The sequence below is a fragment of the Pseudopodoces humilis genome, chromosome 8 (genome assembly GCF_049639895.1).
Source record: "Pseudopodoces humilis isolate 2021_Gansu_Grassland_sample_001 chromosome 8, ASM4963989v1, whole genome shotgun sequence".
Classification (NCBI taxonomy): Eukaryota; Metazoa; Chordata; class Aves; order Passeriformes; family Paridae; genus Pseudopodoces; species Pseudopodoces humilis.
This window is the reverse complement of record NC_142207.1, coordinates 19,720,795-19,737,390: the sequence shown is the minus strand read 5'-3', so window position 1 is coordinate 19,737,390 and position 16,596 is coordinate 19,720,795. Positions and strand designations below refer to the sequence as shown.

The following is a 16,596-nucleotide window of genomic DNA, read 5'->3' as shown; positions in this document are numbered from 1 at the left end:
GCTGTTAATGAGCCCGGCATCTCCTGAGGCTGGGCTGCAGATTCAGACGCGGTAACTTCGAAGGGAGCTCCGCCTTGAGAGAGAATGTGAGCCCCAGAAGCCCCAGAAGAATGCGTGTCCTGGGCAGTCAGACAATCCGAGCAGCTCTTTAAAGCTGCACCAGACACCGCTTTGAACAGAGCTTGTGTCCGGTTGGATACCTGCCTCTCAGGTCCTGGGGACACGTCCTGCTGGTCCCACAGAAGCTCCAGGGGAGGTCGGGGTGAGGGGAGGAGGTTGCTCGGCATGCGGCGCAATGAATAGGGGAATAATGGTGCAAGCACACAGAGCGCAGCCACTCTGACTTAACTTCTGGCCACCTGTCCAACAATCCACGCGTTTGGGAGTGAAACACTCTCCCCTTTGATTAAGAGTACAATAATCAAAATATGCTCCTGACTCCCCTGAATCAAACAAACCACCATGTAAATAGGAAAGACAGAACGCTATGTGCCACATCTGTAGTCAAGATTTTGCTCGTTGAATGCACTGCATTGGGTTTTCACTGCTACAAAACTAACCACAGCAGAAAGCTGCGGCCCGTGCTCCAGGAGCCGTGGCTCGCAGCTTCCCGGCCAGAGACCGCCGGTCAGCGGCCTCCGGCTCTGAGCTCATCGCTCCAGCTCCTCGGAGAAATCGCCGCCCGCTGCGGTCGAGCTGAGCCGAGCCGTGCCGAGCCGTGCCGAAGAGGGCAGCGGCTCGGGCAGAGCTCGGCAGCCCTGAAAAGCTGGAGCAAGGCTGGGGAGGGGAAACTCGGCGCGCTCCATTACCGCTCCAGTTCCTGACCTGCTCGGGTACGTACGGCAGTCGGGGCTAGTGGACAGCCGGGATTTCTGTAGATACAATATAAAACATTTCAGACCAAACAGCCTGAAAGAGCATTGACTTTGCTCTAGAGCCTGGCTGCCGCTCACCCTGTAAAGGAAGTGATTACAAACCGGGATTTCTGTCTGATTCAGAAGGACCTGGACAGGCAGACCTCCTGGGTAATGGGCTGAAATCCACAGGGTTCTTTTATTAATGATTCCTAGGATTTCAGTCTCTTTTTCATTAAACGTTTGATGAACATAAAAAAGAAAAATTGCAAATTCTGTGTCATTTATGCCCTAATTTACCTAATGATATTGCTCTCCGGAGATACAGACAGCTCGCGTTTCATCAAGTGAAAGAGATTATGCCTTAAAAACTTGTTTCTGTGCTCTAAAAACAGCACTGAGCCCTACCCGGCGGGGACGGATGATCATCAATACATGAAGCTTCTGAGCAGAAACATTTCCAGCGCCCGCAGCCAGTCCTGGAGCCGAGCCTGCAGGCAGGCACAGTCACGGGCTACAGAGGGTGTGCTCTTACCTCTGCGAACTCAGTCACGCTCTCTTCAGCGTGAGCCTGAGAAAAGTCCCAGGAGGGACTCGCCGCAGAGTAGTGCTCAAAACCTACCTGTCCTCACTCCGTATTTCAGTGTGTCCCGACAATCCACCAGAATCTGCTCCAGGGACTCAGGGTTGTCCGAAAGCTCCAGGTTGAAGCCCTCCATGCCCTCCAGGAGCTGGTGTGGGTGGTGGAAGTCCAGCACTTTGGTGGATCTGTCAAACGTCTTCCTCACGTAATTGAGGAGGATGTCCACAACCTCCAACAGGAACTGCATGGTCTGCTCCTCACCATTCTTGGAGGGCAGCAAATCTGTGGGGCAAACCAGCTGTCAACGCTTGCTTTGGGAGAGAGAGGCAGAGATGAACCAGCCTCGGCTGCCCGCAGCGCTCCAAGGACCTGGAAACTGCTGCCCCAGCGCTGCCTGGTTGTGGCCGGGCATACTCCCGGTCCCTCTCGCCCCGTGGGGAAGGGCGAGCCTAGGCAGCCCACGGCAGCGGCAGGGCCAAGGCGCCCCGGCCCAAACACACGTCCCGCAAAGCTAAGGCTGTGCCGTGAGAGGCACTCGCTTCCTGTGGGCAAAAAGTACCCAAAGTCTGCACCTGCCCTTACCTTGCGACGTCCCCACCTCCACTCCACAAAGAGATTGCTTTCCCTTTCCCACCCTCCTTGCAATGGCCCCGTACCAGCAATCACAGGCTGCTTCATTTCTATTTTACTAAGGAGGATGAAAACATAAAATTACTCTCCTCCCGGATTCTGGATCTGGAGAAACCCCTGGAACTGCTGAAGCTGAGCTGTAGACGATCAGACAAAGTACTTAAAACTGCATTTCAGGCAGTTTGCATACCTCTCTAGTGCAGCTCCCAAAAAACATAGACGGAGCTTCCTTCAAAAACAGCCAAGGAAAAGCACAGTCTGAACGTGGCTGCACTTCCAGGGGAGATGAGGGCAAGACTACTAAGGGACATGCCTGAGCTGGAGCAAGGAGAAACTGTAAAGTGTTTACCTCTGGCATACAGATTGGAAAAGTCTGTCTCGGTGCGCCGGAACCTGGATCCTTTCTCACTGTTCTCGCATGCCAGCAAGCCCTTGGAGGACTGCCTTTCCTTCAGAGAACTGACGATCCGGCCCTTGTCTTCCAGGCTGTTGGTCCGTTGCAGGAACCCTACATTATTATCACAAGGTGCACAGGTCAGAGTTTTCTCACTTCCCAACATGTTTAGAAATATCGAAAGCAGCTCTCTAGACAACAGTTAAAAGCGGCGTTGGCTTAGATCTGACTAATGAGGTCAGGAATAAGGGTATTTATGGGGATTATTTGCCTCCAGGAGGGAGAGTTCAAAATGCCATCAACTGCAAAAACGCAGCCATGCAAAAAACAAAATTTCGTCATTTAGTGCAGTGGTAAATTCTTATTAAGTCGATCAGACAGATTCCACCTCAGTAACCAGCCACTGGAAGAGAGTTCAGGATGAGTCAATGCTATTTCAGCCTGCAGGCGAAGTTTATGGACCTAGCAGACAGGGGCAATGATGTATGATTAAAATAAGGGCCATTTTCAGCTCTCCTCGTGGTGCTCTCACGCACAAAAGGCACGAGAACAAGCAGCCATTCTAGAGCAGCCGTCCTCAGAGTGCTAGAGCTCTGTAGTACCAGTAGTACCCGTAAAACCCACCTTCTTATTAGAAGTAAGTACTGATGCGGAATTTCCACCTGAAAAGATGCTTTGATGCTAATAGTAATCATCCCCGGAGGTTTTAAGAGCTCCACTCTCAACCGGAAACGCATCTTTGGAGCCCAGAACCCGAACACAACTGCCGCTGTGATATGCCACGGCAATAAAAAACCCACTCACCCCAAGAATTATGGGGGTGGGAACCATGCGGAGTCCGCGGCGAGTAATGAAATCTGTCTACTTTAACAAGGCAGGGGGAACAATTAATTTTCTGGATTTGATCTATTAAATCTATGATGCCCACTAAAACAAGCATAGTGTCGGGCTTTTAGTCACTAAGGAAAACATCGGATTTTGACCTTTCCGTTTGCAGCGAGTGTGCCTGTATGTTTGGAAGAGGCACTACAGCGGCGCCAGTCTCCTTTATTCTTTCTTTCAAAACAAGCGACAATCGAAACCAAGGCTCGTCGCGGCTGGGGATACCCTCCAGAAAAGAGGGCTTAGCAGGGAGGAAAAACAACGTCCTGAGTTCGCTCACAATCGTCCCCCGACGCCGCTTCTCTTCAGCGCCCTCCGCTTTCCGGCCATGTGTCCCTGCTCTCCGGAGCCGTGGGGGACCGAGACTGTGGGCACCTCCCATCGGGAGCCCGTACAGGACCCCTGCATCTTGGGCAGGCATAGGGGCTGAATCTCGGGGGAGAAAAGGGAGAGACAGTGAGCTGCTGGGCCAATTGCTCCTGACGTGGTACCTGTGCCTCGGACCCTGCTGGCTGACCCAGCCAGCCAGTCACGAAAGAATTCTCGAAAACGGAGCACTCGGTTGGCAGGCCCTTCTGCATCAGTCGGGCACCCATACGAGTCTCCAGGAGGGTCGCTCACAGGTAAGTTTGTCGGAACAATACTTCCCGTGAACACCTCGTGTTTTGCGTCTTAATTCTGATCTTCTACTGATTAGTCTTTTTCTGTGACGCTTTTACGAATGAGACAAAGACTATTTAAGGGAAACTCTCTTCGTGCATAAGTTAAGAGTTAGCCGCCCATATATATTTATGCTGTTACTGCTTCTAATAGCTCTTGCAGCGATTATTAGCTCCTGCAACAGCTAGTGCTATTTGCCCGCTCATTAGGAGGAGGACCTAATACCGAAGCAGGTGCTGTCTAAACTGAGCTATGGATCCTCTTTTACCAGGTCCTGGGACTTCATTTTGCTTTTTTTTCCCCCTCACTCATCATTTTTTCAGGCTCTCAGCAGCGATGCTCAAGCGGGACGAGTTCCGTGAGAAAAGACGTCTGAGGGAAGAGCGGCGCTCCTCCTGCCTCGAGTGTTCCCCGCACAAGTGGCGCTCCCCTCAGCGTGCAGACACGCATTCCTCAGAGGCTGGGAAAGGAGGAAGCACCGCTTCAGTAACAAAGGCTGCAGTTGCCACAAGTTTAACTCTCATCGGGCCCAGCGAGGCTGCGGCTTCGCTGAAGGGTCTAACCTAACTAGACGTTGCGGGCAGGGAGCTCAGTCCTTGCCCGAGCGCCTCTGCCGCTGTTCTTCCCCGCCGAGGCTCCCCGGAGCCGCTGTGCCCTGCAGCCGGCGGCGGGGATCAGCTGCGGCTCGAAGCGGCTGCACACGGGGCCTGTCAGCCCGCGCCTCGTGGGGCCCGCGGGGCTGCGCGGCCGCGCTGGGAAGGCTCGAGGGCCGGGATTACAGGACGACAAAAACCCTGAAGGCAGGATCGCGCTGTCGGCCGACATCAGCCCATCCGGCTGTAGGTAACGTGTGCCGTTCGCTAAAGTCCATCGGCCACGTCAGGGACGTTCCCCAGCGCTGTCCCGGGAGGCAGAGAAGCGTAACAGCCGGCCCTCGAAGGCTCCTTCCGCTCCCGGGGAAAAGTGCATGACTGAAGCCGACCTTTCATCCGTATCCTACTTGAAAAGCGAGGAGAGTTCCAGCAAGCAGCAAAGTATGAAATAGCGTCCACGCTCCTTCTCCTGGAGCAGCGGAGAGCACAGCCTTTCTCAGCTGTAGGTCCGTCCCGCAAGTGCATTTTCAATGATGCGCTTTAAGAGACCGAGTTTTCGAAAGCCGAGTGACACCAGACTGACGAGGGAGTCCCTCGGTGCACAACGTGACCACAAACTCAGCGTGATTTCACATCAGGCCTCGCACAAGCAGGTGTATGAGCCCCCCCTCGGCCTCGCAGCCCTGGGTGGACACTCATCTTCCGAGGCGGGGACAGAACGCAGCCGTCGGGTGGTGCACGTCGGTGGCGGCTGCAGGAGATCCCGGTCCCCCGCCGCGGTCGGGGTGTTTAGCACCACCTATGTAAATTATGCTTGGCAGCATAAATCCCACGGAATCCGGAGACGATCCCTGTTTCTAACATGCATGGCTGCTTTGGAAGCCCCACTCTCCCGCGTTGCGCACTGGGTTTGGAATCGTCAGCTGGCCGAGGCCAAGCAGAAGACGCACCGAAGCAATTTCACTACACTGAGCACTTCCGCTGATGCCAAGCAAATATCAGCAGGATCAGTCCCAGCAAGAACAATTGCCAGGGTGGGAGTGTAGCATACAAATCCAGATACAGGGGATAATCTGCCCATATTTTTTTCCGTCGTGGCAGTTCATTAAACCATTTATAAATAGGGTTTTGGTTTTTTGGTGGTATTTTTTGTTGCTATTTTTTTAAAAGTGCTTATGTGCAGAGACGGAGAGGTTCAAGAGGGGTGGGGGTGGTGGCAGCGGCAGCGGCAGCGTTCTTTTCAGGCAGTGGCTTTCAATCAGAAAAGGAAAAGAAGCTAATCCTTAAATTGCTCAGTTATTTAAGAAGAAATGACGTACCTCTTGGATACGTAATTATTGAAAATGTCAAACACATAATATACAACCCAGATGGAAGAACCAACTCATTGCTTTTTCTCTGAGGTCAACCCTTATTTAAAGTTTGCATTCAAAATTAATCGATTTCAAATTACAAGCACAAAAGGAACAATTCCAAAGTGCCTTTGTGACTATACAATATTTAGGGTCCGGAATGATATCTTGTGAAAGGTAAGGACAGGGAGATATCATCTGCAACAGTCAAACGTCAACTCCTTTAGCATGTTTAATTAGGATTCTTGGCAACCTTAATACTTCACTCAGTTTACCATAGGCAACCTTCCCTGTATGCCTTTGTGAAGGTGTTCGATTCAAATAGGAGGACACATACAAGTAAAAATCAGTGGTCGTGATCAAACCTGAATATTCCACACTGGCGTCACTCACTATTCAGAGTATATTTTTCATGTAAAACAGAAAAGAGCCAGCAAAGGAAAATTGAGCATCAAACCACAACCAAAAATACAGCTTGTCCTGAACTCCCTTCACAAAGCCTTCACTACACTCTCTTATGCCCTTCTCAAATCCAAAATGGTGGGATATTTCATTTTCAAGTGTATTTGATGGCATTGAGAGAAGCTGCGCTGTCCCTCTCTAACCCCTGTAGTCTAGCAACACGGAGCAAGCCTACGAGTGCTTTACTTTATCAGTTCTGCTTGCCGGGCTAAATTAAAATGATGGTGAAAATGCCCATCGCTCCAGCCACTGAGGGGACTGGTAGGAAAATGGTCCATTAAACCCAGATCAGGAGCTATTTATAGAACTAAGCGACTACTCGTTAATGTCGCCAGCGGCTACCAGAGAAATCTCTCACAGACACAGGGCTAAACATTTGCACCCTGATTCTTTTCCCGTTCAAACTTCCAGGTGACAAAACGTTTAATGAATGAACTTCGACCCGAGCAAACAGGAAAAGAGGTTTAAAATTTAAATGTTCCTTTGCATCAAAAAAAAAAGGTTAGTTTCTCCCACGACATATTTCCCATCCCCCCAAAAAAGAGACATAGAGCAAAAGGGGACATAATTTCTATGCATAAGGGATATGGGCTAAGCTGAATGATTGTCCCCATCAGAATATGAAAATTTGACTGTTAGTCTCTGAAAGCAAAGGCGCTACTGAGATATCTAGAGAAGGAAGACAGCTTGTTATCTGCAAATGAATCTCTTGCTATAACGTTGCGATCTGATTGTGCATTTGTTTCCCTTCTGCATTTCATGTGCCTGCGCGCTGACTGGCTGCCAGCGCTATCTTACCAGCACAGCAAGCTGACGAATTGCTCTTTAATAAGGCTCTCGTTAATCTTTTTTCCCCAGGAGATCCGTATTTTCTAGTCAGATAAGGCTGAAAAATTTCAGACAGTGAGAGGCAGCGAACCGGCCCCCCGCCCCCCCGCTTTTCCTCTCTGACGGAGTCCCCGGCGGGTCCTGTGCCTTCTTCGCCAGGAGCGCCCGGCGCTGGCACCCCCGCGGTGTGGCAGGAGGGGTAGCGGGGTGTACAAAACCGCGGCCCCCGCTAGCCCAAGGGAGGGCCCAGCGGCGGGGCCGGGGCCGCCGAGCCGCCGGCAGGGGGCGGCCGGGGCAGGACCTGCCGGGGGCGCTCGGCCCGTGCTGCCCCCGCCGGGGCGGCCGCGTGGGGTGAGGGGTGTCGTACGGGGAGGCACGGCCGCGCTTACCGCATATCTTCAGCCCGATCTTCCTGGTGCACCCGTGAGCCACGCCGCACCACGAGTCGTAAGCTGGAAGAGAGAGCAGAGTTGTTCCCCTGGGGCGGCGGCGTTGTCCGGTCGCCGCGCCCCACCCCGGTTCCCAGCACGGATGTATCGCCGTGAGAAACTGCTGGGCGCGGGGCAGCTGGGGCTCGGATGACAGCGAGGTGACATGCTGGGCTGCCCAGGGGAGAGGAGAAGGCACCCGGGACCCGACATCTCATCATTTACTGGCGGGGCTCCAGGGAAGTAGCAGCTTAAAATAAAGTGGCGTGAAATGGGGTCACAAAAGAGTTCAGGAATTAATTGGGTGAAAAATAGTATTTGACTAGATGATCCGACTCGCATCATTGAGCCTCGGACGGACTGACGGGCCTCCGACAGCCCTACTAGGATGGCACCCTCAGGAGGGAACCGGCTGCTTCCCAGCCCCTCGAGTCGTGGCTCGGACACGCCCCGATCGGCTCCAGCTGAGCCCACGGGAAGCGGGGATCGAAGCCCAGGACCGAGGTGTAGGGTGCGCCAGCCACTGCCCCGGGCACTGCCGAGCCTCTCCCGTCCGTCGCCCGCGGCACGGGGTAGCAGCAAATTCGGCAGCGATGGACCCCAGAGGGCGACCGGGGGCGGTGGGGGGCTGACCTGGAGTTGGGGTGTGAGGGGAGAGGTTTCAGAGGAACCGGGACTAGGACAGCTCACCCAAACACTGAGGACAGCGGCCCGACTCTCGGGAAGAGGGAAGCGCCACGGCGCTCACGGCCGGGCGGAGGAGCTCTCTCGGCAGGGGCGCTGCCAGTGCCCGGGGGCGGGGAGCCCGTGTGGGCAGAGAGGGGTGCTGCTGCCAGCGGTTATCTTAGTTTTAGCCGTGTTGCAAATTAATTCGATTTCTGCGTGTGACACTTCGGTCGAAGGCAGCAGTGTCTGCCATGCGCGCCTGAAACAAGACCCAGTGCTGCCGTTCGCCCCCTCCCCTGTTTTTTCGTTTCAGAATAATGACAATAATGACTCCGATGCTCGTGCCTCGTAGCTCTTTCAGGGTAAAAGCTATTACCCGTTCTGCTGTCCCTGACAACCTTTCATTTCTTACTGTTGCCCGCTCTTTGTCTCTGATGCTTTATAGCATCGAGCCTCTTTTTAAAAAATATTATTATTTTTTCTGTAGGCAACGGTCTGAACTGCCTGGCAAGACTATAAGCTGATTCTCTATCCACCTGCAGCAGCCTTTGCTTCCCACTCACACCTCAATAACTCAAGGCGAATCCAGAGCAATTAGGAATATAACGCTCTGAAAAAGCTGCAATTAGCATCCAAATTTCGCTTGATTACAGGCTTCAGCGTAGGCTGAAAAGAAGCTGCAGCATTAGCATTTATAAAATGTAGCGGGGAGACACCCGCTTTAATACCCTAGTGTAACTTCGCCCTTTAACAGATTCGTTTTCTCCACACCCCTACCAACATCCCGATTTTTTTTTGTTCATCTGGGAGGTCAGTTGATTGTCTATATCTTTCGAACTTGTCTGTAAGATAAAGACAACGTTGGCCAGTAAGGTGGGCTTTTCCTCGCAGCGTTTTATTCGCCACGGACCGACCTCTCCTGTTCCCAGTAGGAAGATGGTTTCTTTGTGTAGAGCACTTTCCGCACCTTGCTTAATGGCGCGGAACAGGGCTTCACAGATGTATCATTTCGTTTCGAAACTGGTCTCTGTGACCCTAAATGAAGAAAGCCTTCAAAACACTTAAAACAAGGAAAATATTAAAACCTACTTGTAGGTCGCAAATTAGGTGGGGTGGGGTCCGGAGCATCGTTGGAGGACGAGGGAGCGGAGGAAGCCATCCCTTCAGAAAAGTCCCAGTCCTGGGAGTTCGTATTTCCTCGATATTTCTCTGAGGGGTGGGCAGCAAGGAATTTGCTGGAAGGAAGAACAGGCGGATTTAGTAGTCTAGTCTCCTGGAGCACCGGAGTCCAGTCCAGACGACAGCGGGCGGCAGCCGCGCAGGTCCCGAGGCGGCGGCAGGACCGGCCGAACCGAGAAAATGCCTCGACAGACTGAAGAGCAAAATCTTCCCTTCGCTAGATTTCAGGGCGCTACCCCCCGCGCCTGAACGACGGATTTAGCAGAGCATGAAGTCTATAGCAATTATATCGGTGGCCACTGAGCAGGGCAGTTATATGGCTCCCATCAAATGGAGACCAACGTGCAAAGAGGGCTTCGAACTCACCAGCCCCAACGACCTACAATCCCGAACAGAGCCCGCTTCTCGGCTTTACCAAACACACGTCAGGTTAAGCGTTCAGGAAAGACTGACACGAAGGTGCTTTTTGCCCAGGTCCAGTGACAGGCGCCACATACATGTGTATTTGCACACACATGTTTCAGCAAACCGGGGCCGGTATGTGCTCCGGCGCTAACCCGGGATCTCCCGTGCCCGCGCTCGCTTTAGCGGCGCAAATGGCAGGAGGGTCTGTCTGGGAAAAGGAAGGTGCAGGACCAGCCCTCGCTCCTCGCCAGATGTTCAGCTCTTTCCTGGCGGACACTGCGTTCTGATAACCAATATAGGGTCGCCGATCGAGAATGGTCGGGTCACTGCCCGGCTCGTCTCTTTGTCCCCACGGTTACCTGCGATTTATTTTCTTCCCCTTGTAAAAGAAAATGAAGGTCGCGGTAACGAAAGAATGCTTTCTTTGTTAGCGGCTTTTTTCAAATCGGTAGCTACCGGTTCATTTCCACTGCTGGGTGGATTTACACCCGCTTGTAAACGCAACGGTTCAACGATTTCAATTGAAATCAGGTATTTAATTTTTTTAAGACGAGAAAGAAAACAGCCATAAGCAGAAAATATTTTCTAGACAATGCCTGGAAGTGAAGTAACAGGTTAACACTATGTCTAGGGCGGTAGCTGTATCAAAACCCCGTTATTCCTCTATTCATACGACAGCGAGCAAAACCGATCTGGGGAGGAAAAATTGCTCCAGATGTTCCCAATGGCTTGGAAAAAAATAGGATGCTGTTTAGAAGACACTTACCGAGGGGGCGAGCGGACACTGTTATTGCCGTAGTCCAGGTTAGCAGGGCGACTCTCGCCTGGGAGCGACCCGCCGCTTATAAACTCTGCCAGAAACGACGTCGGAATACCAATCGCGCCGCGGAATTTAATGCGAGATGACCTTTTTTTCCAGAAGTGCTCGGATTTGCTTTTTTAAAAGCGTGAATCGCCGGCTGATCTGCTTCGACGCAGGCATGAGTCACAGGACTGCCGCCGCCGCCTCCGCGCCGCTCCACACGGGGGCTGGGGACCGCTGGGGCGGCCGGCTGGGGCGGGGAAGGGCGGCCCACCGGCCCCGGCTGTTGCCGCTGCTCTGCTTCACCCCGGGGCGGCGGGGCTGACTCCCGCGGCGGGTGGGGCTGTCCAGCCGCAGCAGGGGCGGCACCCCAGGCAGGCGGTTCTGCCGTGCAAGCCCCTCTTGCGGACGGAACCCGAGGCTTTCCCTAGACAGCACCGGCTTGACCCGAGGTCGCCAGCTGTGATAGTAGGCACCGCACACATCGGCGCACCGTTGAGACGACGGGGCCGAACTCCCACCAAGGACGTCCCTTCGGCCCCGGCCCTCCGCCGAGCATGGTGAGGGACTCGAATGAGCCAGGCGGGGTTCGTGTGAACTAGCAACACCCCCTGTCCCCCCCTTCGCCGTGCCGAGGGTCTGATGTGACCCGCTGTCTCAGCCCGCGGTTCCCGCGGCTCCGCTCCTCCCCGCCAGAGGGTGGCAGAGGCACGGGTACCGCTGCAGGAGAACACCTGGATGCCTGTGACTTGCCCTCAGTGCTGCCATTAGATTACGATTTTATACCAGACATCCCTTCGTTAAAGCCAGAAACATTAAGGCAACAAGTTTTTTGTACCTCTGACTACCCCATGTTTGCGTTACTCCATCCCACACCCCGAATATGCTTAGCCAACATTTTGTGGTGGTGACCGCGGTGCTGTATTTCAGCATGCCACAGTAGCTACGCAGATGCCTAAACCAAGCCCTTCTCAAAAGGATGTCACGTAAGGGGCTGGGAGAAATCTGCAATGAGACGAGAGGAGGGGATACAACCCGCTGGAGCCAGAGAATTTCATCGTGTGCAGGAGATGATGGGCAGCACTATAAGCAGCAGGGCTTTGTCCTTTCTGAAGGACTCGAGGGAAAAGCAAAAACTTACAAGCCCGTTTTGTAAAGGAAACTGTCCGACTGCCAGCACAAAGTAGCCAAGACGACTGTTTTACTCTCTAGGAACTGGACGTGCAACAAAAACACTGACATCACAAAGACTAGTTTTTAAACATAGCTTTATAGATATTAATGGCCCTAGCTGACACGACCTTTTCTTATAGCTAGACTATAATTTTAAAGCTGGTTTCAACCAATTGAGCAAAGCATTTGCTCAGTACAGAGTGTGAAAAATAAAAATATAACTCTAACTAATTGTCTTTATAAACGTAAACAAACGTTCAAAGGAAGTAATGGCAGAATTGCAGTACAAAGAGTCAACGAAAGGCCACGCGAAGAACCCCTAAGCCATCAGTGACTGTGAGGCACAACCCAGCCGGGTGTATGTCCGACACGCTTATTCCTTCCCTTCTGGCTTTCCAGAAGTGCATGTATCTGGAATAAACAGACATGATTACATTTATGTTTAACATAAATATTTACATCCTCGTAGAAGCTGAGGCCCGTGAGGGGAAGGAGCCAGACAATGAAGGCCAGTGAGCCTTCCGTGGCACGCTGGAAACACTCTCCAGCGCCGCGAGGAGTCCGGCTGCGCGGCGCTCCCGGCTCTCCCCTGCGCTCAGCACCGCGGACAGCGCCCGTAGCAGCCCGGCCGCGCAGCCCCTGAGCCGTGAGCAGCACGGTCGGGGGCGCGGGCAGCGGCCTCGCACGGCCCGGGCGGCTGTGAGGAGCTCTCGATCCCTCCCGGCCATGCAGGACGATGCCGAGAGCGAGTCCCACCGAGCCCGGCCCGCTCCCCGCCTCAAGGCCCCTCTGGGTGGCGCTGCATCTCAAGCGCAGACGCTCCGCAAAGGCCTGCGCAGAGCCCTCCCGGCCGCTGCTGCGGCTGCTCCGAGCCCCTGCACACCATGAGCTATCCGTCCTGGCCCCGGCGGCGGCAAGGGGAAAGCAGCAAACCCTGGGACTCCGCGGGTCCCTCCCTCGCTCATCTACAGCGTGGCTGTACAGCACGCCCGGAAACGCTTCCTAACTCTCATTTGCAAAGGACCCGCTTGAAAATCCGTACAAAACCCGAACCACTCCAGCTCAGCGGCTTCATTCTGAACTCCCACACCAACTGAAATCTCTGAAACACGCTTGCCAGGTGTACATACACAGGCTAGGGCACTTAGAGATGTGCCACTTTCACCGAGAGAGTTCAAAGTCTTCTCGTTCAGCTGTGCTGCTCAAGCAGTCTCCTTGCATGTGATTGTCCCTTCCCTGACGCTGCTGCTCCAGTGCACTCTAGGCACAGCTTACAGAGAATCTCTTCGCAGCTGGGGACCCAGAAGACTTGGGCTTTACTTTGAATCCAAATCCATTGCTGAGGATGTGAAACACTCAGTAAAAACCACTGATAGGCGGTATCAGCAAGACAGTAGGATGAAGATATATAATTACCTTAGCTGAAGCTTGTAAGCAGTGCATCAGTTAGAACTCACTTTAAAAAGCCAGACCATGGGGTATTTCTTGAATTCACCTCCATCCACAAACTGGACATGCTAAAATATGAATCTTGAATACCCTAGTGGACAAAGGAATGAATGTGATGCAGTAAATATCTTTAGTAACAAAGACTACTGGATAGTTACATAGTTTTTATAGCTGTGGACATGTAAACAATGACTGTCAAGCAGAAAAAACACTATTCCTACTGCAACCTGTAGATTTGAAAAGTCATTGTGTTTGGAGCTGCATACAATATTTTGAGATGAGTGCCTCCTGCCTACACTGTAAGGAGGTCACAATGTAACTACATGACAATGTAAAGGCAAATAGACAAAAGTCCCTGTGCCATAACATTTCTTGTTTCTTCATATTCTGAAGTATAGTGACATTATATATGCATTTATCTACAGGCAGGGCAGTAAACTTGACTTCTGGTGATTATTATTTTTATTGTGAGAGGTTCCCTCCATGAATGGTCAGTGTTGCCTTTTAATTGCCATTTTGTGTGGATTACAAAATTTTTAGCAGGCCGGGATTAGGCAAACTCTTTCCTTGAGAAACTGTATACAGTTGTCCTTGGAATTGTATACAACAATAAATGCACAGAACACACACATCTGTGATGTTTCTGGACTTGTGGGTTTGTATTTTTGTCTTTGCAGCTTGTGGTTTTTATTTGGGTTATATAATTATAATTTTTAATCCAGTACATTATTACAAAATACACTTATTGCATCTGGTATCTCTTGCTTTTCCTACCATTTCTGGTATACAAAAATGTCTACTTTATCTGTATCTTAGACAGAATGGAATAATTTAAATAATAAATTTCATTAACTCTTGACACAGAAAAATTGGAAAATTATTCAAAACAAAGTATTTTAGAACTTTTCTGGCTATCATCTTCAGTACTTAAAAACACAGGTAATAAATTCCTCTATATCTGTGGCAAAAAAACTGAATATGCTGGGAGAAAAAATAACAAATTAGTGCTTTGATTATTTGGCCCTGTCCAGAAAATTCTACAAATGGAAATCTGGTGAAGACTTTCGATTTATACTCCTACTCTAAAGATAATTTTTGCTATTTTCTGTCACTTGACAAAAATTAATTGAAGATGAATATACATTTGCTTTGGGTTTTATGAACACTCAGTACTGATGTACCCAACTGGCCCATATTTAAAGATCATGTACATCACTTGAATTCCAAAGATAGCTCAAGATGAACTCCCAGACAAAACATTCAGCACTGCTGTAATGAAGGGCATTTTAAAAAGTCTAATCTGAAACACACTGTTTTACATACTTTGTGGCTTCTTGTTTCAGGTTGTCCCTTTCCTGATCCATGCTAGCATGTCTTCTTGTCCATTTTGATCTGCTTTATCTGAAAAACATCCCCAAAACAACCTATATCCTGAAGCAATAGCAGCTGAAAATCCCGTCTCCCAATACCCCCCAAAAAACCATAGAAAGAAACAAAGAATACCCTTGCTTTCAAGCTGTAACAAAATAAAATCTTTCTTATCTAGATGGATCAAACAGAGTTACTTAAGTTAGATAACTGTGACTGTAATGTAAAAAAATAACAGAAGTGATAATACACACACTAAGTCCACTCTCTACCAGTTTTAGGAGATCGCAATTTTACCCGGAAAGAAAATTTATTTCCCATCTCCCCCAGTAACTCTGTAGAGCCAAGACAGCTAATGCCTGATATACTTCCTCTTATATTATAGCTGTTACATATTACTGAATTATATCTTTTTATCCCATAGAAGGGCATCAGTTTATGATGAGAACATTCAGGAGTTTCAGGAGTGCTGTTGCAGGAGATCATACAGTTTGACTCTCCAATCTCATAACAAATTTGGAGAGCTGGATTCTGGGACTTTTTTTAACACATGATTGTTTAAATTAAGCATATTTCATAAATAATCCTCAGGAAACAAGAAGCATGGGCTTTTCTGCTACTTTAAAAAAACACTTGTCAAATCATAACTCAGTTTCAGGTATGGGCTTTTCAAGTCTCAAAAGTTTTTGTGATCATTAGAGTTGTGATTTGAGCTAGACTTTGTTTGTTTTGGTTGCTTGCTTTGTTTTTTTTTTTTTGTTTTGTTGGTTTGTTTTTATTTGATTTTTCCCCTTTCCCCCCTCTTTGCTCAGTGGTGGAGGAGTCAGGTTTTGCCCTGACAGGTTTGTTAGTTCATCCTGGACAGATGTCAGTACTAGTGAAATTGCAGACTTTCTGCAGGACTGCTTTTGAAACCCTTCTTTCCTCTGGTTTCTTTTCAGCTACACTATTACAGAAATGGAAATAAAAATTGTTTCTAAAATGGAAGGTTAAGTGCACCTGATTGAAATACAAGGGGTTTAAGCAAAGCACCAATACATACATTTTTTAACACAGTGCAATCAAAGCACAGAAACACAAACAGGATGGTATGAACCGCTACAAAGATGGCCAACTGGCACACTGTACTCTGAAAAGTACAGTGATATGTGCTTGTCTACCAAGATGTGTTTGTCCACCAGAAAAAACAGATGTTCAGGTAAGAAAAAAATCCCTTCTCTCTATTAGACTGAGTAGTTAATTTCCCTATTCTGAGTGGATCTCATTAACATTTTTAATACTAACAAATTCCTATTTGGAGGTAATAGAAGAGTGCATGAACTTTAAGCAAAACAATAAATTCTTACACAGGCTTCTCTATTCAGTACAAGTATGGAAGATTATGAAAATATTGAGGGACATTTTTAAAGAAAAAACTACTTCTCCCAGATCAAGAGAGAGGTAATTCAAAATTGAAGACATCTCCCAGACAGAAAAATCAGATTAGAGTTGACTTGTTACAGACACATATTCCAGTCTATTTATGTAATAAAATCTTGTCTACTTTGGCCTTTCAAAACTCTCCAAGCATACACTTACCTAATGCTCCTGACTCTTCTTGATGGTATTATGATAGTTGCATTTGAAGAAGACAACCACAGGAAAAAACAGAGCTGCAGCCATCTGGGACAGCATTAACAGCTCAGCACTAGAACAGGAGACATAACTCAGCTGTGCTATCATTAGCAGTTTAGCCACAAAAAAGGTTTTTAAAGTTAATACTCATGAGATAAAGAGCAGCCCTGCTCTGAGCAGTGAATAAAGCATAACCTCTCTCTTCATAACCTTAAGGGATACCTAATGTTTGCTAGGGTTTAAATGAACCTGGGAAGTGTCTGGGAAGGGATTC

General features: G+C 49.8%; 1 protein-coding gene across 1 annotated transcript in view; it reads right to left on the bottom strand.

Annotated features, from left to right (window-relative positions):
* Positions 1-11,332, bottom strand: part of GAD1 (glutamate decarboxylase 1) — a 33,178-nt gene extending 21,846 nt beyond the window's left edge. The window contains exons 1-5 of the mRNA XM_005519785.3: positions 10,683-11,332; positions 9,422-9,567; positions 7,628-7,690; positions 2,417-2,575; positions 1,477-1,719 (exon numbers count right to left, since the gene is read on the bottom strand). Of these exons, the coding sequence (XP_005519842.1) occupies positions 1,477-1,719; positions 2,417-2,575; positions 7,628-7,690; positions 9,422-9,491 (535 nt within the window). The 5' untranslated portion in view covers positions 9,492-9,567; positions 10,683-11,332. The remainder of the gene's footprint in view (positions 1-1,476; positions 1,720-2,416; positions 2,576-7,627; positions 7,691-9,421; positions 9,568-10,682) is intronic.
* Positions 11,333-16,596: the final 5,264 nt, after the last annotated feature.